The 26799-nt window shown below is 43.5% G+C and overlaps 1 protein-coding gene and 1 pseudogene across 1 annotated transcript in view; both read left to right on the top strand.

The window, feature by feature from the left end:
* Window positions 1–6661, top strand: part of LOC102888640 (mas-related G-protein coupled receptor member X2-like) — a 10277-nt gene extending 3616 nt beyond the window's left edge. Inside the window, 2 exon segments of the mRNA XM_015586342.1 lie at window positions 5716–6006; window positions 6009–6661. Of these exon segments, the coding sequence (XP_015441828.1) occupies window positions 5716–6006; window positions 6009–6661 (944 nt within the window).
* Window positions 6662–13323: 6662 nt separating this feature from the next.
* LOC112476738 lies at window positions 13324–13442 on the top strand (annotated as a pseudogene).
* The last annotated feature ends 13357 nt before the right edge of the window (window positions 13443–26799 follow it).

The following is a 26799-nucleotide window of genomic DNA, read 5'->3' as shown; positions in this document are numbered from 1 at the left end:
TTACTTTTTATTTTTATTTTCTTATTAATTTTTAATGCCTTCTCAATTTCATGCTATACTTTGAAAGTCTTTCCCAACTTTGAGTAAAAAAAGAATTTTCCTATGGTTTCTTCAGGTATTAGTATATTTTCATTATTTATTTTTAAGTATTTAGTATATTTGGACTTATCTTCTTATGTAAAGCATGTTTCAAATTTTATTTTGTTTCAATAGCTACCAGTTTTCCCAATTCCATTCCCTGAATATTTCACGTTTTGCCCACTACTTTAACATACAATCTTTGTCATGTATTAAATTCCCATAAGCATTTGTGTCTAATTCTGAGACTTTTGTTCCATTGATTAGTTTCCCCACATACAGTTTGCTGGCTCCAACTCCTCCTCCAGATTTTGAATGAATGAAGACCCCTTCAGAGCTCTTTCCTTTTCAGTCTGTATGTACTTTCTGAGAAAGCTCGTTCAGACCTTTGAGGATAATCCCCAGAAAGCCATGGTCTAGCTTATGCTTGCTGTTCATACTAAAACTCCACGGCCTGAAATAGTGCCCAGGACACAGTAGGCCTGCATTAGTCTGCCAGGGCTGCCATAACAGAATACCACAGACGGGGTAGCTTAAGCAACAGAAATTTATTTTCTCACAATTTCGGAGACTACGATTCTGGGATCAAGGTGTTGGGAGGGTTGGTATCTTCCAAGGCCTCTCTTTTAGGTTTAGAGACTGTGTCTTCCTCCTATTTCTTCACGTGGTCTTCTCTCTGTATGTCTGTGTCCTAATCTCCCCTTTTTAGAAGGATACCAGTCATGTTTGATTAGTGCTCACCCTAAATAACTCATTTTAACTTAATTACCTCTTTAAAGACTCTATCTCCAAATAGCTATATTCTGAGGTCCTGGGAGTTAGGACTTCACATATGGATTTTGGTGGGACACAATTCAGCCCATAACAAGGTCCTTATTAAATATTGACTGACTTAATCCACTGAAGAAATGTTCTGAATATTTGAAATGACATTTTTAAAAAAATAACAATAACTTCATTTGACTGGAGCATGAAGTACATGAAAGGAAGACATAGGAGATAAGACATAAATTTTTAATATTTACACCAAATGAAAATAAGTTGTAAAATTTCATGAAGTGCAGGGGGAAAGAAGACGTTATGTGGGCTGAATGCTTTACGTTTTATAATGGAAGCCAATTGATCCACTCGTTAATGCTGAAGTTTACCGTTCAGAGCTAATAAAATAAACAAAATCAGAATGTAAAGTGTAACAAATGGTGACCTTCGGAGATTGGGATTCAGGGAGACTGTCACCTTGTATATACTTCTCTATCACTTGGAAAGAAATTATAGACATGAATACATTACTGCTATGATAATTAAAACAAAAAGTGGGTTCAGGCCATGGAGAACTTTCAATTACCCTATGGTAGACTTGATTCCTTCATTACAAAGCCTCACAGTGCACACTCACATTGCTTGACATTGCTCCCCAGGCTCGCAGTTGTCAACGCTAAGCTCTACAACAACGATTACGCACTGGGAGGTGGACCGGATAGGGTAGGATGGGAGAGGCTGATAGTGAGTAGAAGTGGGGCAAATGCTGAAAAACATGTTGGTGAGAGATCATGTGTCAAACAGCTCTGTTATCTGAATTGCCCACAGTCCCTGCACAAGAAATTGCAAGGTCTGTCCAGCATCTTGAGAAACCTTGCTTGGTCACCAGCTTTCACTGCAGCTCCTGCACACGTCTCTCAATTTAGAGGACAGAGAAGTGTCCTTTGGCATCACCCAATCCCAGAAAGGCTCTCCCCTTCAGTACAGGTCAGCTCTCCACCTCTGGCCAGAAGAATGGAAGAGAGGTAAGAATATATACCAAGAACTGCCTTATTTCCAAAACCAGTTATGGTTTTTGCTCCAAGTTCCCAACACATGTTTCCATCATGGGGGCCACATGCAGGGTCATGTGCACCCCAGGAATAGACAAGAGACATGAAGCCCTCTTCTGGCATAGCATGCAGCAGCTCTGACTGTGGGAGATGCAATTACAGTCAACCAGAACCTTTCTCACTTTTCTCACCTTCTGATCCATCTCCCTATATTCTCCCCTTCCTTCCAACCATTCAAATCTATTATCATGGAGTGAATGTTGCCTCTTACATTAATTTAGGGAGCAGGATAAAATGCAGGCTTGGCTTCCCAGAGTGGAACTGCTCTTAATCCAGCCTTCATTGTTTTACTGGCTTTTTAAAGTTCTTTTCTCTTGAGCATGTGGCAGAGTCCTAGGAGTGGACAAACTGGGATAAATGAGGTGTGGTTCATGTGGTGACTATTTGCAAAGATGAGTAGGTTTAAGAGAAAGTGACAATGCATGGTGAAGCACCATAAGGCAAGCAGTAGTGAAGCACTGTTTCCACCTCGAGGCATACCTTTACCAGCTAAGGAGCAGTTACCCAGAGAGAGTATAATCATAGCCATAGTGGTAGCAGTAGGAAAGGACCACCAGACACATAGAGAAGCACTGCCATTGCCAACACACAGCCCAGCAGGGAGACAGCCAGGGGATGTAAAGTCCAAATCTCTCTTTGCCTGCCCTCCAGTCTCCTGGTAGTTCAATTCAACCAGAAAGCAGAGAGACAGGATCCCATGGATGAGATAAATAGAAGTCACCCTCTTGGGATGCCAAACAGAATACAGAAGGATGGAAAGGAGGTCCTCAGGGCAAGTGGAGACTATCCCTCATATCTCCTTGTCCTCTTCACAGTTTTTTCACAGTTTTTCTCTATCTCAGTGTCATCGAATCATTTCTCATCTCGTCTTCATCAGTTATTTTTCCTTCTGCTTGCACCATTTCTCTAGTGTCATTTTTATAGAGCAATCACCCACACTCATCAAAAATGCCTTGCACTTGTAACATGACTTTAAAAAGGAAAACATATTCTTTATAAGTTTGGCTCCTCTAATGGAGACGCATGGCAATAATGGCTTAAACAAGAGAGAAAGCTCATTAGACCTGGACTGGAGGCTCCAAGGCATTCAGACACAAACTCTCCTTCCAACTCACTGCTCCCTATCCCTAGAGAGGCGCCGTCATCCTTGTGGTCCTACGTGGCTCCAGGCTACATCAGCATTCAGCCGGGAGGGAAAGAAGGGAAGGGGAAGCCATGCTGCTTCTATTAAAGGCCTGACCTTTACATCTCTTCTGCTCGCCTCCCATTGGCCAGTGCCTAGTAACGTGGTGCCATCAGTATCAAGGGACTTGGGAAATAGGGTCCTTTCTCTGCTGTAAAATGCTCAGAATTGTTATGTGACATAAGAGGAGAATGGTAATTGGGGAGCGGTCTCTGCAACCCCTACTTGTCCCTCACATTCTGAGTTCACATAAAGATTTTCAAGAGCTCCTCAGAAAGGAGAGTTTGTGTCTGAATGATGCAGTGGAGAACAATGGGAAATCCTCAGACAGGGCTCCAGGAGACCAGGGTTGGTGTTGAGCCCTTTATTCATGGTAAGAGCTCGAGAAATCCCTTTGACTTTGTAGGCATCTTAATCCTGTGTTAAATGGCAATACGACAATAGATGGTCATGTGTTAAATGCTGGCAATGCAATAGCGAACAACGACAGGCTTGACATAGTATTTGTGAACTTTCTAGTTTGATAAGAAAAATACATACATGCATGCTAGAAATAGATTTACTAACTGTTAAGTAACGTAAGTGAGGATAGCAGAGGCTCTAAGGTTCCTCCCACATTCTTTTCTGGCCAATCATGGTTGTGGGAGCTTGTCTTTCTAAAGGAACACACAATGGATGATTCTGTCCTTGGTTCCTCTCTGCAGTCCAGGAGGAGGATGCCTCCTTTTTCCACTTGGAGGCCTCCTGTCCATGTGAGTCCTCTGAATTAGCAGCAATGGCTATGTTTCTGAGGCAGGAAAGGGTTCCTGGATTCTGCTATCTGCTCCTAATTGGATTTTACCCACATCTCCTTGCCCCTTATTTGATTGGCTTTTCTTCCTCTCTGTGTTTCTGGAGTTTGCTTATGTTAGGTTTTTTTCCTCTTTTTTTTCTTTTTTTTAATACAATTTTGACTGCCATCTTTGTTTTCTTCTGGGAGTTTTATGGTTTCGGGTCTTACGTTTAAGTCTTTAACCCATTTTGAGTTTATCTTTGTAAATGGTATAAGAAGGTGATACATCTTCATTCTTTTGCATGCATCTGTTCAATTTTTTCAACACCATTTATTGAAGAGACTATCTTTACCCTATTGTATATCCTTGCCTCCTTTGTCATAGATTAAACGACCATATAGGCATAGTTTTATTTCTGGGCTCTCTATTCTGTTACATTGACCAATGTGACTGTTTTTATGCCAGTACCATGCTGTTTTATGCCAGTACCATGCCTGTACCTTGTTGTATCTTTTGATATCAGGTAGCATCATACCTCCAATTTGTTCTTCTTTCTCAAGATTGCTTTGGCTTTTGGGTCTTCTGTGGTTTCATATAAATTTTATTAGGATTATTCATTCAAGTTCTATGAAAAATGCCATTGGTATTTTGATAGAGATTGCATCTATAGATTGCTTTGGTTAGTATGAATATTTTAACGATGCTAATTCTTCCTATTCATGAGCATGGTATATGCTTGCATTTATTTGTATCTTCTTCAATTTCTTTCTTCAATGTCTTATAATTTTCCAAGTACAGGTCTTTGATTTTCTTGGTTAAATTTATTCCTAGGTATTTATTACGCAATTGTAAATGAGACTGTTTTCTTAATTTCTTTTTCTGAAAGTTCACTATTGGTGTATAAAAATGCAACAAATTTCTGAATATTAATTTTGTATCCTACTACTCTATTGAATTCATTTTTTCAGTTCTAAAAGTTTTTTGGTGGAATCTTTAGGGTTCTCTATATATAGTATCCTGTCATCTGCAAATGACAGTTTTACTTTTTCCTTTCCAATTTGGGTGCTTTTATTTCTTTTTCTTGTCTGACTGCTGTGGCTAGGACTTCCTCATTGAATAAATACTTATTGAGAAACACCGTGTGCCCCACACAGCTAGAAACTGGGTTTATAAACAGTGCTTCAGTCTTTATAAAACTGATGCACTAAGCCATTTTGAGCCCACCTGGCCCAGCCATCCTCACTCCTGTCCTAGCAAGAGATCATATTCCCCTCATATCTCTGAAACATGGTCTCTTAGTCATGAGGGTGGCCCGTGGTCATCTCTGTGTCTTCCTGACTTCTTGCAGCTGAAGGGAAATTTCTAGCCCAAGATAGAGTGATATTTGTACCCAGAGCCATCTCCTGTTCTGTCAGATTCTATCCTAGACATTTATTTCATTCAGGAAATTCTGTGGACAGTAAGTGGGGGGCGGTGAAGGGCCATGACGGGACTTCAGAACATTCCCACATCAGTAGCCAGTTTGTGTTGCAGTAGAGAGAGCCCAGGCTCCAAAGTCAGATAGAATTGGGTTTGAATCCAGGTTCCAGGACTCCAAGACTGTGCAATGTTCAAAAATTATCTAATCTCCGTAAGCCTCCATCTCCCTCCTCTGTAACATGGGATAGCAATTCCCATTGAGCAGGGTGGGCTTGAGAATCAGTGATCACACAGCAGGTTCTCAAGTCTTGTTCTATTCCTAGGGTCACCAGTGGATGGATTCTGAGCACAGCTACAACTGTCATAGCCTGGGGGACTAAACTCACACCAGGTAATGGAAGTGGCCAAACTCACACCAGTAAATGTGACACGGTGACCTTGATCCCAGCCCCTCCCGTCATCATCATTGCCCTGGTTGGGCTGGCAGGAAACACCATTGTGCGCTGGCTCCTGGGCTTCCGCTTGCAGAGAAACGCCTTCTCCGTCTATATCCTCAACCTGGCGGGAACCAACTTCCTCTTCCTCTGCTGTCAGATCATACGTTCCCTGAATGCACTCATCAACTACTTCCATTCTGTCTTCATTTACATCCCCAGCTTTTTCATCACTGTGTCATCTTTGTCCTCGTCACAGGCCTGAGCTTTCTCAGCATCATCAACACGGAGTGCTGCCTGTCTGTCCTGTGGCCCATCTGGTACCGCTGCCACCGGTCCAGACACATGTCAGCTGTCACGTGTGCTCTGCTCTGGGCCCTGTCCCTGCTGCTGAGCATCCTGAAAGGGAATTACTGTGGCTTCCTGATTAGAGATTTTCACGATGATTGGTGTCCATTGTTTGATTTCATCACTGTCATGTGGCTGATTTTCTTATTTGTGCTTCTCTCTGGGTCCAGCCTGGCCCTGCTGACCAGATTGCTGTGTAGCTCCCAGTGGGTGCAGCTGACCAGGCTGTATGTGACCATCATGCTCATGGTGCTGGTCTTCCTCCTCTGTGGCCTGCCTTTTGGCTTCAAGTGGTTTCTGTTGTACTGAATTCAAGATCGTTATAGTATGTTCTCATATTTTCTTAGAAAGACAGGGATTATCCTGTCTAGTCTTAACAGCAGTGCCAACCCTATCATTTACTTTTTTGTTGGCTCCTTTAGACAGCAGTGGCAGCTGCAGCAAACCCTTAAGTTGGTTCTCCAGAGGGCTTTGGAGGACGTAACTGAGATGAGGAAAAGTGGAGGAAGCCTTCCTCAGGAAACCAGGGAGACTTCAGGAAGCAGTTTCATGTAGTGATTCTGTATCAAGCAGGGTTCAGTCAGGGAAGAGGTACTTATAGAAGTTTCTATATATAATTGTGTAAGTGTATGTCTGTGTGTGTGTATATATATACATACACACACACACACACACATATACACACACACATATATATAAACTGTCTCTGTAAGGCCGTTGTCTGTCTGATGTTTGAAGTCTGCAGGGCAAGCTTGCACCCAGGAGCGTGAGCTAAATTCCATGAGAACTGACCAGAACTCATGACAGTTCCTCTCAATGCCTGCGGTTTTGATGATATGGGAGTTTTACAGGAGAAGTTGGCTCCCTTCTTCATCTTGGAGCTAAACACACACGTGGGCCAGGAATCAGAGACACCGAAGGTGGATCCAAGGGAAGGTGGAACAGCTGCAGGCCCAGATACTGCCTCACACCAATGGGATGTGCTAACAAAGGCAAAAATGTACCCTGGTGACCTGGTACTGATCTTTCACGCATAAAAACAATGTGGCTGCTGCTCCATTTCCAACTGCCAAATCTTGTGTAAAATGTCTCTTGATGCCCACTCTAACTGAAACATACATGGAAGGAGAAGGAATTCTGAGAACACAGTTCAGCCTAGCCAAGGTTCAAACCCATCACAGTCTACCCCTTGTCGACTTGGCACCCATAAACACCTCATTAAACCATAGTTATTTCCAAATAAAGGTAGTAAAGCAAAGTCAAGCTTCTCCCTCACATGATATACCTATCTCACATATACCTGAAACACATCAACCTTTTCCCCAAAAGAAGATACATCTTTTCACATGCTATTCGGATTTATATATCTTTTTTTGATGTCTCTGTTCAAATCTGCTATCGGTTTTTATTGGGCGGTTTATCTCTTTACACTGATTTGCTGGCATTCTTTATTCTATGTTTATTATATATTCTAAATAAAAATCATTTGTCAAATTTATGTATTGCAAATATTTTTCTCCCAGTCTGGGACTTACGTATTCATTTTTGAAGTATATTCGATGAGCTCGAGTTTTTTAATAAAATATAATTTATTAATTTTTTTCTTTTATGGTTAGCACTTTATGCATTCTAAGAAATCTTTGCCTACTCCCTCCAAAACAAAGGTAGTCTCCAATGTTTTCTAACAGTGCTATAATTTTTGCTTTATACAAAAAAGAAAAATTATATTTAAATATATGAGCCATTTCAAACTCATTTTTGTGCATTTTGAGGTAGGGGGTCAAGGTTCATTTTTTTTCCCATATAGTTTCCAATTGTTTGACCACACTTGGTGAAAAGACATTCCTGACCCTCCCTCACCATTGAATCATTCAGCCCTTGTGTCAAAAACTATCCTTATAAGCATGGCAATATTTCTGGACATTCTGACCTGTTCTTTTATTCTAGTCCAGGAGTCAGTCTGTGGGCCAAATCCGATTCACTTCCTGTTTTTATAAATAAAGTTTTATTGGAACATAGTCATGCCTATTTATTTACATATTGTCTGTGGCTACTTTCATACTACAGCAGCAGAGTTGAGTAGCTGTAACAGAGACTATATGGCAACAAAGACTAAAAAATTTACTATCTAGCCCTTAACAAAGTAAGTTTGCTGATCTCTGGTGTATTCTTAAATCATCACCCATTATTGTTCTGGTGACTGTAGCTTTGTGGTAAGTCTTAAAATCAGGTAGTGTATGTCCTCTAACTTTTATTTTTTCAGGATTATTTTAGCTATCTGAGTCTTTTGCACTTGCATATAAATTTTAGAATAAACTTTGCAATTGCTACAAAAATCCTGATGAAATTTTGACTGTGATTGTGTTGAATCTATTAATTAATTTTGGGAATAATTGATATCTTAGAATAGAGAGTCTTTGAATTCATAAACATGGTACATCTTTCTATTTATTTAGGTATTCTTTAATTTTTCTCAGCAACTTTTTGTAGTTTGTACTCTACGAGTCTTGCACATCTTTTGCCAAATTAGTATTTTGTGTTTTCTGATGCCATTGCACACAATATTTTTTTACTTCATTTTCCGATTTCATCGCTGGAATATAGAAATGCAACTGAGAGCAAGAAGGCTGGATAGAAGGCTCTTGACTTTCTCTCCTGCCACAGAGGATCAATTCCCTCTGAGAGCAATCCAGAAACAAGTTGAGTGCCTTCTATAGATCAGGCAACTGAGAAAATGTAACAAATTTATTTTAGTTCATGAGAAAGAAGTAAAGAAAAGAGAAGAAAGAGAAAGAGAGGAACTAGCAAGATGACCAACGGCTGGCTGGGTACATGGAAGGCAAAGGGCCAGTGAAACTTCTAGTGAGGGAAGAGCTAAAAAGGGTACTTTAAAACAGAAATGTATAATAATCTCATTTATGGGGACTATTTGTTTATGCAATGTAATATATGACTTCTTCCCATGTAGACTTCCAATGAGGTCTACACCACACTTACAAATAATGTGGATAGATATGTGAGGGGAAGGGAGAGTTTCCTGTGTGTGCGTGTGTGTGTGTGGATATGTAGATATCAAGTCAGATGACCTTCCCTCTGGGAAGATATACTAGAGAAAAAAAGAGATCAGTTATAAACCAGATTCTGGAGACAGAGGTGAGATAAGAATGCAAGGTCTCAGATGATACCTGGGTTATCCATGACAGTATAAATTAAACATGGGGCAACAATAAAAGAAAGACACTCAGGGCCGGGGACAAAATGATGCCAGAAATGAGACTGAAGTGCCAATCATGCAAACCCCTTAGGGCCCTGAGTTTTCTAGCAGCCAACATGAAGACCAAGTCTTGTCAGTCACACATTCATATGTATAAATAGGCCAACTTCCCAAGAGAACTGCAATTGTACTTTGTACCAGAATCACAGTGTACTCTGTCCCAGGACACTCTCATAACTCAACATTCTCAACAACATCCTGACAGAATACACAAGCATGAACCTCTGCAATGACTTCTGACACCAACTATCTGGAATCAAGCTAAAGGTTCACAGGTAAAGGGCACAGGCCTCACAAGACTGCCTTCACTTTAGACATCAGCTGCAAGTTCGGGAGACCCCTGGCCAACCTCGCTTCTGACCAGCTGGCCATAAATTCGGTGGTTTGCACTGTCCCCTCAGGTTAAATGATTCCCTAGAATGACTCACAAAACTAAGGAAAGCACTATATTTATGATTACAGTATTATTATAGCAAAAGAATACAAATCGGAAACAGCCAGAAGGAAAGGCACCTAGGATGAGGTCCGGGACCGTCCTAAACATGAATCATCCTCAGGAATGTATCGCCCTTCTGGCACACCAGTGTATGACAATATGCAGAGTATTGCCAACTAGGGAAGCAACTTCAGCTTCAGAATCCAGTGTTTTTACTGGAGTTACATTATATAGGCATGATTGATTGATTCACTGCCATGTAGTTGAACCCAATCTCCAGATCCCTCCTCTCCCCAGGACTCAAAGTTCCAACCCTCTTAGTATATGATTGGTCTTTTCAGCATGGCCAGCTTCCATTCTGAGTCATCTAGTTAGCATAAATTATCTAGGGCCCACCAAGAGTTGTAAACTATTAGGTGTGGTCCAAAAGGCCCAATAACAAACACACTCCTATCATGCTGAAAACTCCAGGGGTTTGGAAGTTTCTCCCAGGAATAAGAGACAAAAGTCAGCCAAATTCTTTATCACCCAGCCGCTCATTGGTTGATTCTAACAACAGAAGAGAAATTAAAAATATGTATACACACACAGACTAATTCGCAAATGTTCAAAGTAGCTTTATGCACAATTTCCAAATACGTGAAACAATCCAAATATTCAACGACGGGTGAGTGGATAAACAAATTTTGGTATATTCACACAATGGAGTACAATTCAGCAATAAAAAGAATGAAATATGAATACATACAACAACAACAACAACAATAAACAGGACACAAAAGATTACATAGTGCAATAGTCCACTTTAAGTAAGGAAAAACTACTCTTCCGTGACAGAATACAGATCAGCGGTTGTCTGGGCAACGGGTGAGGTTGGGAGATTGCTTGCAAGAAAGCATGAGAAATCTGGGGGGTGGGTCATAGAAAAGTTCTATATCACAACTGGCAGTGGTGACTACACAGATGTCTAGATTTGTCAAAACTCATTTTGAGTACACATCATACACATAAAATGGGTGCATTTGAAGATATGTAAATTTTCGTTGAATGAAGCTTATTAGAAAAATATGAAAAGGACAAACTCTAAAGATAAAAATTGTCCTTTAAACTGACTAAATCTAACTTTATTGAATAACAGAAGATAACAGCACAGATATACAACTCATAGGTTTCTAATAGCTCAGAAAGTTGTTAGAGAATTAAATGTATTCGTATATAAGGTGATTAGAACACTGCTAGTAATGCATAAGTGTTAACTGCTATTATTATTATTATCAAATTACATTTTAGCTTTCTGCTATCTGATGAACAATCAGACAAATCCCCATAGATATCAAAATTAAAGTTTATTAAACTAATATAGATTTTGTAGGAGCTTGTTATACATGTGAGTTGACATGTGAAAATCACAGAGAAAAAAACTGAAAGCAGGAGCTCAGGGAATAAAAGTGACCATGAGAAAAAAGCCCACTGCAACTCAGAAATTAAACATGCAACTAAAGAGACAGAAAGAGAGAAGAACAAAGGTGAGGTCCTAGTTAAGCCAGATACGAGGCTTAAAATTAAGACCAAGATTTCTGCCCCCTGGGGCACTGCTTCGCCTTTTATCCCCTAGGTATGCATACAGCTCACGTGGAGACAGGTTTTGTCAGAAACACAAACTGCATTGGTTATAGCATTTTTGTTTGTGCTGTAAACATAGATTTATCAAATGACTCATATCCAGAATATATAAAGAACTCTTATAACTTCATAACGAGAAATCCAACAACTCATTTTTAAATGACTAAAAGATTTTTCAAGTATTTTCCAATTACAGTTGACATTCAATATTATATTAAAGGCCATATCATTTTTTTTCAAGTTTCCTGAAACAGGTAGGAATAGCTCTCAGAACCTTGATCTCTAGAGATAAACAGTTTTCCCCTCATCTTCCCCAGAGGTTCCTTGTGAGAAGAAAACATCTTTACCAACTCCAGTTAGAAAACTGTCAGTGGATAATGCTCGCTGGTCCTGCTTGGGTCACATGACCCCCGGACCAATCACTAGAGACAGGGTGAGTGGCATTCTGCTTGTCTCGGGTTTATTCACAAACCATTACCCTTTTTAGGAAAGTGGGATCTCTCACCAGCGAAAAGAGAAAGGCTGTAGTTCAAAACGTGGACACTGAAGGATTTGCGAGCCAGCCAGCCACACACACAGACTAGTATCAAAGCCATGATGTTTTTATTCAGACCTACGGTGCCCTGTCGTCCATTACTCAGAGACTGCATGGAATTTAGACCGACGCCACATTGCACTTTCTGCTGGGTGGACAGCCATTTCTGTCCAGTCATCAGTTGATTAATAAGTATCAGGTACCCATTGATTGGAAAAGTCTGTGGAGTGCTGTCTTCAGAACAATTCTCCAGCTCCAGCCAGACTCAGCGTGACAAGATTCTGGGATCCATTAACTACGTCTTTCATGGGTGGGGTTTTGGAGAATGATGCCAGAAAATAAGAGACAAGTAGTTAATGAGGATGGAAAGGTAAGTAGAAGCCTCAATATTAAGTGTCAGAGGGTCTGGAAAATTGATTAGACATTGTTCTCTCTAGTTGCCAGAAGAGAAAAACAAAACAAAAAATGCCCACATTTCTGCCAAACTGTGGGACCTGTCCATCCAGGTGTGTAAGACCCCCTGCATCCCTAACAAGTGAAATGAAAAATCAGGACCATTTTCATAACCGATACGTTCCTCTCGTTTGCCCATAGACTTATTCTCTCAGCTCCCTCTTATGGAAAATCTGAGGTTCAGCATCGCAGCAAATGCGTGTGAAGAATGAGCATACTTGTCTCACAATCAGATGACGGCAGCAGTCACACCACGGGGAGGTCTCTTCTTCTCCCTGCAGTTCCCTGTGGACCTCTGTAAGCAGAGAGCAGAACAGTCCAGGACCTTGTCCTCACTGTAAATTTTCACCAACACGACTGCCATGGTAGTGATATGGTCATCTGTTTCAATCATGCCGCCCCGCCCCCCTCCCCAGGAAGACAAATTGAAACTGCCCAAAAGTCACGGCCTCAGCAGTCCTCACAACAGTACTGATGTGTGCAGGTTCAATCCAGGCTGAAGAACATCTGACGCTAAGAGTAATCAGCACCTAAAACTCTTCCCCTTTGTGGTCTCTGTTCCACCAAGCAGGGAATGACATGCCCTCAGATCGCAAATCTCCACCATTTTATAAACTCAGGTCCATGATCGTTAGGTGAAACCCTTGGGGCCAAATACAATCACATACAAAAGATTACATGTGCCTTAATGGCAGCCTTGTGAGACTCTGTGCAGAGGATCCAGGTAAGCTAAGCCCTGACGCCTTACCCCAGAAAATGAGACAATAAATGTGTGTTGTTTTAAGCCTCTAAATTCATGGTAATTCGTTATGTAGCAATAGATTAACTAATACAATAGGCAAGTAGGTATGAGTCTGGGATTAAGAGGTTCTTGGGGAGATAAAAATGTGGAAATTGACTATAGCCATGCCACTCTGAATGGGCCCGATCTCGTCTGATCTCGGAAGCTAAGCAGAGTTGGGCCTGGTTAGTACTTGGATGGGAGACCACCTAGGAAGACCAGATGCTGTAGGTGTTTAAAAAAAAAAGTGGAAATCATCGGTATACAGATTGCATTTGTGCTGGCTATTTACTATTTGCCCCCACCTCAACCAGTTCTCCGCCCTTCGCTGCACCCCAGGAGGCTACCTTCTGCTGACTAAATTCATAGGATTCCTTGGTTCAGCCAGTAGAAGGTACCAGCAGATGAGAAAGCTCCCTCCTCCCTCCCAGCTCTGGGTAGTACAGCCCTTAGACTTGGTTAAGAATGGCCCCTGCTTGGCCAGCCATGCCATTTGAGTGGGGCTTCATCCTCCAACCCTCCACCCTCCTACCACATGGCATTAGCCTTGGTAGGAATAGTGATGGTTCGCCTACAGTAACAGAAGGGAAGAAAAGGGACATGGGTAAAGATGCTGATAGGTAATAGATGTAGAATTGGAGCTTTAAAGAATTTCTCTTCTGATTGTTTCTATTGTTCCAGTTAAGGTCATCAGTTGACAGTGAGGATGATGGAGAAGGCGTTGGGGGCTTAAGGAAAGAGGAAGTCATGGAATGGTCCTGTAGGGGAGCAAGACGTGAATGGACTAGGGAAATGTACCATAGTTGCCTAGCAGTAGTAAGGATGCGTTTGAGTCTGTTGGTCATTTTTCAAGTGATACCATTCAGTGGATTCTTTCTCCAGCCATGGTCAGTTCTCATGATGCAGACACAAAATAAACAGATTCAAAGTCAACTAGGGTTGAGGCCCCTTTGGGTATAGCAGACATTGTTGTCCATATCCCCTGAGACTCCTTTTGTAGTTTTGATGCCATTTGTCCATTCACCAGCTAGTGCAGTTGCCATTGATAATGGCTCAAACCTGCAAACTTCTCCAGAAGCTTGTCTTTGGGTGAATGGAACCATCTCATCCTAAGATACTTGACTGAGGGGGAAGTTACAAAAGCACTTCTTTCTTGCCTCAAGAATGGGACAGACTCCATGATACAGTTTATGCTCAAGATCAAGATAAGACTGGAGTACCTGAAACTATTTCCATTAGCTTTGCCCCTTCCCTATTCTGCTCGCCTCACTTTCTTATAGATTTCTGCTGAACACCGATGAACTAATTACTTGCACAGGAATCTCCATTTCAGGCTCTGCTCCTCAGAACAGCCCAGAGGATGCTACCTCTATGGAGGTGAAAAGGAATAAACAATGAGGGAGGTGTCGGCTTGGGTGAGAAGCTCAGTGGTGGCTGTCCTCAGCAGGCTGGAGCTGGTAGTAGGAGATACCATTAGAGAGCTGGGCTCCTTGGTCTCAATAAAAGTGATAGGATTCTGGAGTGGCAGAGGCCAAATGGCAGCATTCATCATCAGAGGCAAGATGATCTCAGTCATCACAATGGGCAGCAACGTCAGAACAGCAGCCTGGGGTCCTGACCTGGACGACTCCATGGAGATGGAAAATGAGCACAGTATTCCTCAGGGCAATAAAGATTTACAGATATCAAAGATATCACTTCAGATACATAATCAAAAGAAATCAAGAATGAATGAGCAGAAGATTGAGGTCAGCCACCTCAACGGTGTCAGGATGCTTTACCCAGTTTTTAGACCTGAGCCAGGTCTCAGACCCAGAATCCATCAACTGAAAGGGAAGCCGATGAGCCCATGCAAGGATGTCAGAGCAGGGGCTCGACGCAGACCAGCTGGATCGGGGCCTGCAGGAGGAGGGTGGCCAAGCAGAGCGCTGGCCTCCTGGGGTCAGGTTATTGATCATATTCAGAGGGCTCCAGCAAGTAAGTAAATATATTGAGCATAATGGGAGCCAGATTTCTTTCAGTTGAGAAAGGCAAAAGCAAATAAATACAGGGAAAGCTGTGAACCCTGTTGGATTGGCATTAGATTGGAATTGGAAGTATAGGTGTAAGCTAATGGTTTTCAACATATACATATAGATACAAAAATATCCATATTTATCTGTATGTATATACATATGGACACAGATACACATGCACACACATGTACACACAAATATATATATTATTCTAGCTCTGACAACTTGGGTGGGGGTGGAGGCTGGAAACAGTAACACTCTAATAGATCTTAGTTTTTAATACCATTCTCTATTTAAAGAAAGTAAGGCTCTTTGGTTGGGGGGATGGCTGATTTCAGGACTAGGGCAGGAAAAGAACAAGGTGACTGGAAAAGTCTTCTAGAAAATAAGGAAGTACTCAAAGAATGATGGGGACCTGTAAAACAAACACAGAAAACAGCTTAAAGAGACTCTCACTGGAAAACTCTAGGACGAATGAGCATCAAAATAATGATACTACCAGATTACAAGTCTTTGAATAATAGGAATCGATGAGCCCGCAATGACATAAATATATAAATGAAAAAAATAATAAACAGGGAGAAGACAAAGTGTTTCCTTAGAGTAGAAAACCAACTGGAAATTGGTAGAATTAGGAAATCAACATTTAGCAACCATTGGAGTAATAATGAATTCAGGCAAGAACTATCCATGGATGCTAAAAACTAGATTAAAAATTGGATTAAAATGAGATGAGGGATAAAATTTAATACACCTCCAAGTATTTCTTCCACAAAATCCTTACTATTTACAAAAGGGATAAAAGTAACTACAGTGGAGAAACATGTTGGACACCGTTTTTGATTGGACGAAACCGTATCACGCAAGGCTGCAATGAGAAGGACGCGGCATCACTTCTGTGGTATTCTGGCCGAAACGTATAACCTAAGTGTAACCATGTGGAAGTATTGGACAAAGTCATGTCAGTGGACATTCTACCAAATGACTGGCCTGTGATCTTTAAAAAAAATACCAAATCATGAAAGTGAAAAAGACAAAGGAGCTGCTGGAGGTTGAAGGAGACCATAGAGACATGACATGAGAATGAGACATGTCATCCTTGACGAGACCTTTTTGCTATAAAGGACATTCTTTTCTAAAAATTAATTTATTTTCATTAGTTTCAAGTATCCAGTCCATTGGTTAGACATCTATATAGTTCATAAAACGATTCCCCCAGTTGCTCCCTCCCTCCCCTGACCCTCCACCTAGCCAACATATTAATGCTGACTGTATTCCTTATGCCGTGCTCCCCATCCCCGTGACCATCTATCAACTACTAATTTGTACTTCTTTAACCCTTCACCCCATTCTCCTTGCCCCCCCCAACACTCCTCCGCTCTGTCCATCACCAAATTGTCCACTATATTTGTGAGTCTATTTTTGATTAGTTTGTTCTTTTTGTTCCTTAGATTCCATATATAAGTGAAATCATCTGGTATTTTTCTTTCTCTGTCTGACTTATTTCACTCAGCATAATAACCTCTAGGTCCCTCCATACAAAGGGCATTCATGATGAAACTTGAATAGGGTTTCTGGGAGAGGGCACACAAGATTTCTTTGTACTGCTCTTGCAACTTTTCTGTAAGTTTGAAATTGTTTCAAAATAATAACCTTAAAGAGAACCTATAATACTTTTTTAAGAAAGAAAGGCTGAGTCCCTTTGGGGAAGTACCCTGAAATACCACAGTAAATGTGTATAGTAGTGAATCCTCTAGTTTGGGGGTAACTCCGGTGCCAGTATTTGAGTAAAAGGGAATACCTAGATCTTTCGAGGGCTGTTATTTACAGAGTCTGAGCTGACACAGAGACCCAGGGGCCCAAAGCCCATCATTGTCCCCTGTTAGAAAAGGGCCACATGGGAGTCAAGTAATAAATGGAGTCCTGGGCCAGATCCATCTCACAGTGAAACATCTGGGTCCACACACCAACTGTTAAGTCATCTTTCCAGCTCTTCGGGATATAATTGGAATGGCCTTACCTAGCAGTTAGCAAAAGCCCCGTATCGGTTCCTTGACCTATGGAGGTAAAACTACTGTAGTATGAAGGATCGGGTGGAAGTCCTTGACACTATTCCTCCTTCCAGCCGAAATAATAAATGAAAAACAGCACTGCATTCGTGGGGAGGTGGTGGTGGTGGGGGGGAGGTGGGGAGCTGGAATGGCAGAGATTGGTACTGCCTTCGAAGACTTAAATGATGTAAGGCTGGTTGTCTCGATCATATGTCCATTTAATTCACAACTCTGGCACTTGTAAAAAGCAGATGAATGTGGCAGATGACAGTGGACTTCTGACATATACCAAGCAGTAGTACCAAGTGCAGCTGCTGTGCTAGATTTGGCATCTTTACTAGAACATAGTAACATGGCCTCTGCTATGTAGTGTTGCTCTTGATTTGGCAAATGCATTATTTTTAGTAGCCATCAGGAAGCAGATCAGAAGTTAGCGTCAAGTGGGACGAGCAAGAGTATGCAACAATTATACTGTCACGAAATATTCTGAAAAGACATGGATCATCTGAACGTTCCAGAAAATATCATATTGGTCCACTATATTGATGACATCATACTAATTTGACTTGATGATCAAGAAGTGGCAAGTACTCTGGATATCCAGGAGACAAATATTACAAAAATCCAGGGACCTGGCTGCCTCATTGCATTTTGAAAGTAGAATATTTCACACTGGGGGATATTGCACTGATTGATTTATTGAGTGATGCAGAAAGGACTACTGAATGCCAAAAACTTTTTAAGCCTTTGCAATCTCACCTCTAAAACATAACCTACCTATGATTTTTGATCTAAATTGGAATCACACTACTTACACTTACTTGTTATGTGCTTGTTCTCGTTATCTATACATACAAATTCAATTTTTAATTCCAATTTGCTAATGATCATTAATTGTGACTTCAGGCAGGACATTTCTCTCCAGCTCTCCGCTTCATCTCTAAAATGAAGATATTAGAAGAGATCATCTCTAAGATGCTTTCCAGCTCTGGCAACTTATGAACAAATGCAACTCCTGATGCCTGTATCTAATCCTCTCTCCCCTCTCATCTACATGCTATACCTAGGACCGATTGTACCTTGGACAGTGAAGACCTTGAACCAGCCTCCCTCAGATTCCACTTTCATGAACCAAAACAGCTGTGAATGGTGGGGGTGCTGCCTGTCCGGGTGATGTGCAATTGCTTGCACTCTGATAGGGCCCCAAGTCCCTGATCAAAATCACCGTTATAATTTTTTGTCAAACCAAGCTAGCATTGTTTGGAATTGATGAATCGTAGAACCTTTGACTAGCAAAGAACATTGGGGGTTGTCTCCCCTCAATAAAATATAAGCTCATAAAACGAGGACTTTGTTTTGTTCATAATTTGTACTCCTTATCACATACGAAGTTTCTAGGACATAGTAGGTACTCAATAAGTATTCGATCATTTGAATAAGTGAATCTTAACTCATCTCTACCCTTGTCTAGCATTCCCAAGAAAGACTCCTATGATCTCTGCTTCTACATCTCCAACCACTGAGAGCCGATGACCTCTTGCAATAACCAATTGCACTGCCGCACTGAGAAACAGGTGTACCTGGAGGATGGCAGTGTTCAGCACATATCCTCTACCCTCAACTGCTAAGTCAAGAACTGAGGGGCAAGGGGTGAGCAAGCCAAGTAGGAAAAAGTTGGCTCTGAGAGTGCAAATACAAGCTTCCCATTTGTAGACTGTATATTACTTTGCAGGGCATTTATGCCCATTTCTTTTGTCCTTCTTTGAGTGTTAGGCAGAGGCAGGGTTTAAATTCAGGGAGTAGTATTTGTTGAATGGCTGAGCCTTTCTGCAATTTTTACATAAGTCACCAGAGGGCGCACTTGCTACTTAAATCATCACAATCATCCCTTAGGCTGAGAACCGGCAGAGTCTGAGACTGGACTTGAAGAACAAATAATCAGAGACATTTAGGCCCTGTCACTGGCCCTTTCTACAACAAAGGAACGATGCTCAAAGTAAGTACTAGCAAAAAAATAAGATACCCGGGGTACATCACATCTGAGAAGTGTGGATAGAAATCCTTCCTTTACCACTGATTAAATAGCCAGAAGAGAGCCTGAGGACAGCCAGCCAAAGACCTACAGCAAAATATTATGGCTTCAAAGGCTCCAGGGGCCTGCTGATGTGGAAGGAGAGCCATAGAGACTTTGCCTGCTGGTGCTACCTTATTCTCTAAATCACTGGTCTCCTTCTAAAATATTAGGGCTAAAAGTAAATGCACACAAGAGCGTCCAAGCATTCCCTCTACCCTTCTGCTTTACAGATGAGGAAACTGAGGCCCAGAGGACAAATAAATGACTTGCCCAAGGTCAAATGATTATCTAGTGGCAGAACCAGAACTAAAACCCAGGAAGGAGGTTATTTGCTAAGAATTTGTTTGGTTGGGCGGGGAGTGGTCTTAAGAAATAATCCTTTGGATTCAGGGCAACCTAAACTCAATTGGTGATTAAGATTGGTCTTTTTAAAGGAGTTATTGATTATATCTTTGCTAAAAATAGAATGTGATGGGGGGGGAGAGCAAAAGAGGAGAGGGAGAGAAGGGAGAGGAGGGGAGGGGAGGGAAGGAGCGATGGGGAAGGGAGGGAGGAATGGAGGAAGACAAGAGTTTTCTGATGGCCTGGTCTCCAGGCAGCCTCTGCCGCTGCTCTCTCTTCCTAGCAACTGCAACTATGCTGTATTGTTTGAAGCACTCATTTTTTAAAAGAATCAAAAGATGAAGGATAAACTCCCAGAACAACAGGCATTTTTCTTCCGAGGGCTCAGATAAATCATAATTCAAGGACAAAAGCGTCAAGGGTGAGCAATCCCTCAAAAACCATCTGCAGAACAATTAAGCATTGTCAATAGCACAACTCATTTCTGAAGTGCAGACTCGAAGAGTCTTGGAAGCCAGAACTAGAGAGGGCCTTGGAATCACAGTATTCAAACACCTCCCTTTACAAATGAGGAATGTGTGGTTCACAGGGGGGAAGGGATAGGGTCATAGCTCAAATGCTTTCAGAGGCCAGAGAAATGAAGCAAGCGAGGTCAAATAAGAGATATTTTAGATATGTTACAGGAAATATGTGACTTTCCCCTTTCGGAAAAACAACAGGGCAAGCATCTTGACAAGTGACAAATAACACATGTCCTCAGTAATGGGGATAAGAGTGAGGACTGTGGCAAACCGGACATGGGCCGCCTCAGGGGAGGAACCACTACCCAACTCCATTGGTCACTATCAGGTAGGCATGTGAGCCTGAACTTGCCAGATCATCTGTTATTTATTTTAATATGGATTTGTACTTGAAACGTCCTAGTTGCTTTTTAATGGTGGCAACTAATGTGAATTGGTCACAGGCCAAACAGCCCTTCTGGAGTCTGGTTTCCGCCACAGGCTTCCGGCGTGCGCCCTCTGGACTGGGGTATCATAGGATGCACTGGGCTACACAGCCACTCAGGGCCCTTTGAGAGCAGAAAGGCCGAGGTCCTCGGTGCTTCGAAGATGCTGGTGCTCACTAGGATCCCCTCGGTTCAAGCCCAGATCTCTTCATTCTCTCCACTTAGAAACCTCCCATAGCTTCCGAGCACATTAGAATCAAACCCAAACTCTTCCACAGCCTTCAAGGCCCACGCAGCCTGGCTCCTGCCCTCTTCTCCCGCCTCCTCTCACTCTGGCCTTCCCGCTGTGCCCAGAAGGGAACCTTCCGCTTGGGGTGCTCTCCCCGTACTCTGCATGGCTGGTTCCTTCTCGTAACTCAAGGCCCTGTTCAAACGTCATCTCCGAATGGCCCCTCTCCACCTTCTCTCCCCGTCACCCCACTCTCTTTTTCTTCATTGCGCTTTCCACTGTCTGAAATTATCCTTCTCTTCATTGCTTTAACCTGGTTCATTGGCAGTGTGTCCCCACTAGAATCTAAGCGCCATGACAGCAGAGAAGCTGTCTTGTTCTCTCATGTGTACTCAGCTTCTAAATCAGCGGCTACCTCACGATAGGCTCTCGATTAAATATCTGTTGAATCACTCTGCTTTACAGGGGCCCAGACCAGTGACCATGGGCGAGACAAACTTCTGACTCCCACTCCTCCTGAGACAAGTGTTTCTGATGTTTCTTCCTGGCATCAGCAACCAGGTACCTTCCTCACCTTGAGCGGACAGGCCGGTGTCTGCAGCCCCCAAAGGCTCCTGCAGCAAGATCACATCACACTCCCCACCTGCACACAGCCCAGCAGTTGGTCTCAGCTCAGGTTCTCTCCTGACAGACCTTGCTAATGTCCTTGGCTTTTCACTCTTCGGCTTGCAGCCAGGAAATATGACTCCAGAGATGAGCTCTTAGGACACAAGGATGTCCTTTCCCTTTAAATCAATTGTTTCACACAAAAGCTCTGCTTTTTCTTTTCCCATTTACATCCCCATAGCTTCTGCTCTAAATCCCAAATCCATGGACACTTCCTTGACCCTCTGAAAGGGTTACCTTTGCTGATTTAGGTGTGGGGAGAATGCCCAGCTTTCGTTGAGAGACCCCACCATAACCAGTTTCATGAACCCCGTTTGCACATTCGCTGTAATGATACTAAGGTCATCGGCCACAGGGACCCTAAGGGTCAACCATCAGAAAACCCTTTTGAAGACTTGCTCTGAGAGCTCAGTACTAGAGCTGCCTCAAATTCTTTATGAAAATGAGAAAGCGCAAAAGAAAAAAAAGAGGAGGGAAGAGAAAGAAAATATGAGATCTGCCACTTCAGATATATTGATGTTTCTTCCTCTCTAGAATAATCATTCGTGTTCAACAAAAATGTACTGAGTACCAACTACAAACTAGGCGCTGTCTGTGACACTTGGGATATATCAAACAAAGATGCCTGCCCATGTGGTCCTTGTATTCTCGTGGAAGAAGATAGATGACTAAACAGTGGACACAGTAAGTAGATATATGAATTAATTTGTAAATTAGTTTATTAATATAGAATGCATTATCAAAACTTATAGATTATATAAGGCACATAATATACAAACTATATAATATAGTTTAGAAATTATCCAATATGTTAGAAGGTAAAATGTGCCATCGTAAAAGATAAAGAGCTTAGGACTGCTGGAGGGAGGAGAAAGTGGCAGACTCCAGTATTAATTAAGGACAGTGGTCAGGGCAGGTCTCATTGAGAAAGTGAAGCTGGAGCAAAGACTTGAAGGACGTGAGGGCATTAGTTCTATGTGACTGTTTCCCTTTCCTTTGGGCACCCAAGAAGATCAGAATCAAATTGGACGCTCAGTCCTCTAGAGCAGCAACCTTTCTGACACCAGGGACGGGTGCTCCTATGAGAATCTAATGCCCGATGACCCGGGGTGTGGCCAAGGTGGTGATGCTAGCGCTGGGGAGCGGCTGCAAATACAGATGAAGCTTCAGTTGCTCGACAGCCACTCACCTCCTGCTGTGTGGCCCAGTTCCTAACAGGCAACGGACGGGTACCAGTCTATGGCCCGGGGGTTGGGGACCCCTGCTCTAGAGGCCCCCATGGTCTGCAAATTTGTGGTCTTTTGTCTGCTGGAGAGGCAGGACAGGACGGTAGTTAAGGGCACGAGTTCCATTGGATTCACGAATTAAACTGGATTCAAATACTGGCTATACTGCTTACTACCTATGTGACTTTGGGCATCATATTTGATCTCTCTAAGCCTCAGTTCCCTATACCTCAAAATAAAGATAATAATAGCATCTACCTTATAGAGCTCTTTTAAGTATTAAATGGAATAATGTACATACATTCCTTTGCACACAAGAACTCACTAAAAATAGCCTGTAATTATTAAGCCTTGGTCTTGTCTCTCAAATTTTATTTACATTTTTCCTTGGTCCTGATTCGCTATCCTTATTGATATTTGAACATTGTGGTATGGTTTCTGCTCCTGTGGTAAGTTACCACAAATCCTTTGTGGATTGGGCTGGGTTATAAATAAGCAAGTAAATAAATACAAAATCCAGATAGGGGAACATTTTTACCGAAGCAAAACATTTCATTACCAATAGAGTGAATTGCAAGTGAGGCCAAAAGCAAAAGAAATGGACTCTAATCTCCCCATCGAAAACCACCAGCAAGATAGTCTCCGGTTACCAGACCTCATCTTTCTCTTTCCCAAACTCCTCTTCCTCCCTCCATCAAGAGAGAGTAAATGAGTCACACAAAATGACCCAATAAGCCTAAATTCTCCCAGCCCCACAACTATGCCATTGCTATGGGTTTCAGAGAACTCTCTCTCTCTCTTCCCCAACAGAGAAGAGAAAGGAACTCCACAGCATTGCTTTCCATGGTGACGAGGTTAGGGAAGGGGGTTAGCACTCAGTGCAGAGTCACAAATAGGTTGGAATCTTATTACTGCCATTAATTAGTGAGCGCTGTGGCCATGGAGAAGTCCCTGCACCTCTCTGGGCCCCAGTTTCCTTATTGATAATAACAGTACCTACCTCCTAAGGTACTTGTGCAGATGAAGGGAAAAAATGAAGGGAAGCAACATGGATGGCTTATTGGTAAAGCTCCCAATAAATGTTAGGCTTTCCTTCCTTACCTGCACCCAGGGCAACACTCAACCGACTATGAGAACTGGAAACTCTTAAATAAGGGGGTGTACAGGGCAGTCACGGGGTGAAAAAGACTAGTTTATGTATATCCGTACATTATAGAAACTCCCTGTAAGAAGTAAGGAGGAAAGATCATTTTCGAACCCCTCTCACTTTTTAGGAATATCATCATGTTTCTTCCTCATCATAACCCACATCTGACAGCTGGGGCAGGCTTGAACCCAGAGCACCCAGCTAGGAATATTTGGGAGGCAGCTCTGGCCTTCTGAAACCGACTTTATGAAGGTCAAGGCCATCTTCCACCACGGGACATCATAGGCACCATAGACAGAAACCTACAAGTTCCCAGTCCTTCTGAAGTGCCATGCCTCTGTGACTCCTTGGCTGAGTTCAGCAAGAATCCAGACCAGGGTGACTTTGCTGAGGCTGCCTAAGCCCCTCTCCCCACCTCCCTGAGCCCCCAGGACCCTCCCTGTTAAAACATCTCTACTCTCTATAAGATCTGGAATTAGTTGGTCTGAATTTGAAACACACATCCCTTACACATATCAACTAGAGGACCTCAATTAAGTCACTTAGTCTTTCTGGTTCCTCTCCTGAAAATGGAGATATCAAATGCCTACCTCCCAAAGTTGCCATGAAGATTAAATAGAGCAGTGCACTGAGAACATACAAAACGGTGCCCAGCACATAGTAAGTACTAGTTTCTGGTGGCTGGGATTGTCGCACTGAAACCGTCTGGAGAAAATCAGCCTTACGCTGACCCACAGAGATTGAAGCTCTCACAGAGAGGGAGTGTGTCCTTGAACACTAGCTGACATGTCTACCCGCATTTCCACAGGTCAAGCCTCATGGCCTGGTTATCTGGCATTTGATCCTTCCCCTCACCCCACAGGAAACTACTTGGAGATAATAAAATAGCTGGGATCTGTGCCCCTCCTAGGAAATAAGACTAATCCAGCCCAGGCCAGGACCACCTATTCACTGCTCTTGATCAACAAATTTGTGCTGCTAGTCCCTTCTGTGCTGGGAACTAGGGAGAGAGGAGACCCAGCCCTATCCCAGAAGTTCATAGTGTACTTGGGAAAAAAGACAAAGAACTGATATTACAGCAACTAGAAAGGAATGAGGGCCTAGTGTCCCTGAGAAGATGAGGGAAGACTCCATGAAGGAATTATTTAAACTGGTCCTTAGAAATTAAGTAAGACATGGGGGGATGGCATTCCAGGCTGAACGCAGCATGAACAGAGGCTAGAAATGGAAAAATATGGGGTTTGTTTAGAGAATAGAGTAGTCTGGTGAGGCTGGAGGACTTGGATGCCAGAGGACTGAGATGAGAGCTGGCAGCGAAGGGCCAGTGAGCCTCAGGGGCAGGGAACACAAAATAAAGATCGTGACTACCATGGAGAAAATCGGGGAAGTGGGCCCGCAATTTAAAATGGGAGGGGGGGGGTCACAGAAGGCCTCTTTGAGGTGACACGTTTAAGAGGTTAAAAAACAAGCCAAGTGGCTATCTGGGGGCAGTTTTCAGGCAGAGAAAACAGCAGTGCAAAAGTCCTGAGGCCACAGGATGATCGCCACGTCGGTGACGCATTAAAAAGGACAGTGTGACTGAAGTGGTAAGAAATGAAGTTAGCAACTGAAAAGGGGGTCAGCTCATGAGAGGCCTTGTAGGCTGTTAGTGAGACTTGAGCTTTCACTTGGACGAAATGGAGAGCCATTGCAGGATTTCTAGTAAAGAAGCAACGTGATCTGACTTACTTTTTAAAAGGATCGCTCTGACTGCTGTGTAGAGAATCAATTGCAAGGAGCCAAGGGTGGAAGCAGGGAGAACAGTAAGGAAGCTACTGGCGAAAACCAGGCGAAAGAGGATGGTGGCTGGAACCAGGGTGGTAGCTGCGTGGTGGTGCTCTTCGGTTTCCTCAGGTAAAAATAAGAGCTAGGACCCTGCCCTGTGTGCAGCCCAACGCTTCAAAAAACCCTATCGGGATGGAATGTCAGGAACCTCCAGCCAACGGGGTGCCAGCCTGGAGAACGTGGGATGGTGGGCATCTTTGTGCGTCCGGGCCCCTGACATCCACGAGAATGCCCAGGTACGTGCGCGCCCCGCGACGCATCAAAAGGGCGAAGCCCGGCAGACGGATGTCTTGGTCCCCAGAGACTGAACAGGGAAGGATGGGAAGAAGGGTGCCTCCCTCCACCCCAGGGGCAGGTCATGGGCACCTGGCACTGCGTGCGCCCCCGGATGTAACCACTCCACTTGTGCAGGTGTGGGTATCATGAGAGCATCACTCGGGGAGCGCCACAGCACCCCCTCTATCCAACCGCTCCCCTCCAACTCTGACCCTATTGTCTCGCTTTTCCGTACCCCCATTTGTCTGCCTGTCCGTCCTGCATAGGGTTCGGCGCGCACCGCCTCGCCGGAATCCCTCTGGCGGTCGCCGTACTGGCGCCGCCCGGGCCTGGGGCTCCCGAGAGGAAAAAAATCATGAATGAAACGGATGCGGTGCTGCGGTTCCCCCGCCCTCCCTGACCAGGCAACCTCTGCGCGGGGGCGGTGCCTGCGGGGACTCCAGGAGGAGTTGGGGGAGGGGGCGCCCGAGATCTTGGTCAGGGATTCATGGTCTGCGACCCGGACCCACTCGAGCCCTCAGCGCTGCAGGAGCTGCCAGCCCCCCGCCCGCCAGCCCTGCTGGCCTTGGGCAATTCCCGGGGAGCGGCGCAAGCCCTCCCGGAGGCGGGGCGGAGCCGGGGTTGGGGGGTGTCGAACCCACCCGGCGGCTGCGCCCACGACTCCGCAGCTAAGGCGCATTTGGTTGGGCGGTCCGGCGAAGGAGCGCGCACGGAGCGCGGGACAGACCGCCGGGCGGACAGACCGACGGACGGACGCCCCCGCACACGCAGACGCACAGAGCTCAGCCCGGCCCC

Source organism: Pteropus alecto, unplaced genomic scaffold (genome assembly GCF_000325575.1).
Source record: "Pteropus alecto unplaced genomic scaffold, ASM32557v1 scaffold71, whole genome shotgun sequence".
In the NCBI taxonomy this organism is placed as follows: Eukaryota; Metazoa; Chordata; class Mammalia; order Chiroptera; family Pteropodidae; genus Pteropus; species Pteropus alecto.
The sequence above is the reverse complement of the archived record's forward strand: the minus strand, read 5'-3'. Positions and strand labels throughout refer to the sequence as shown.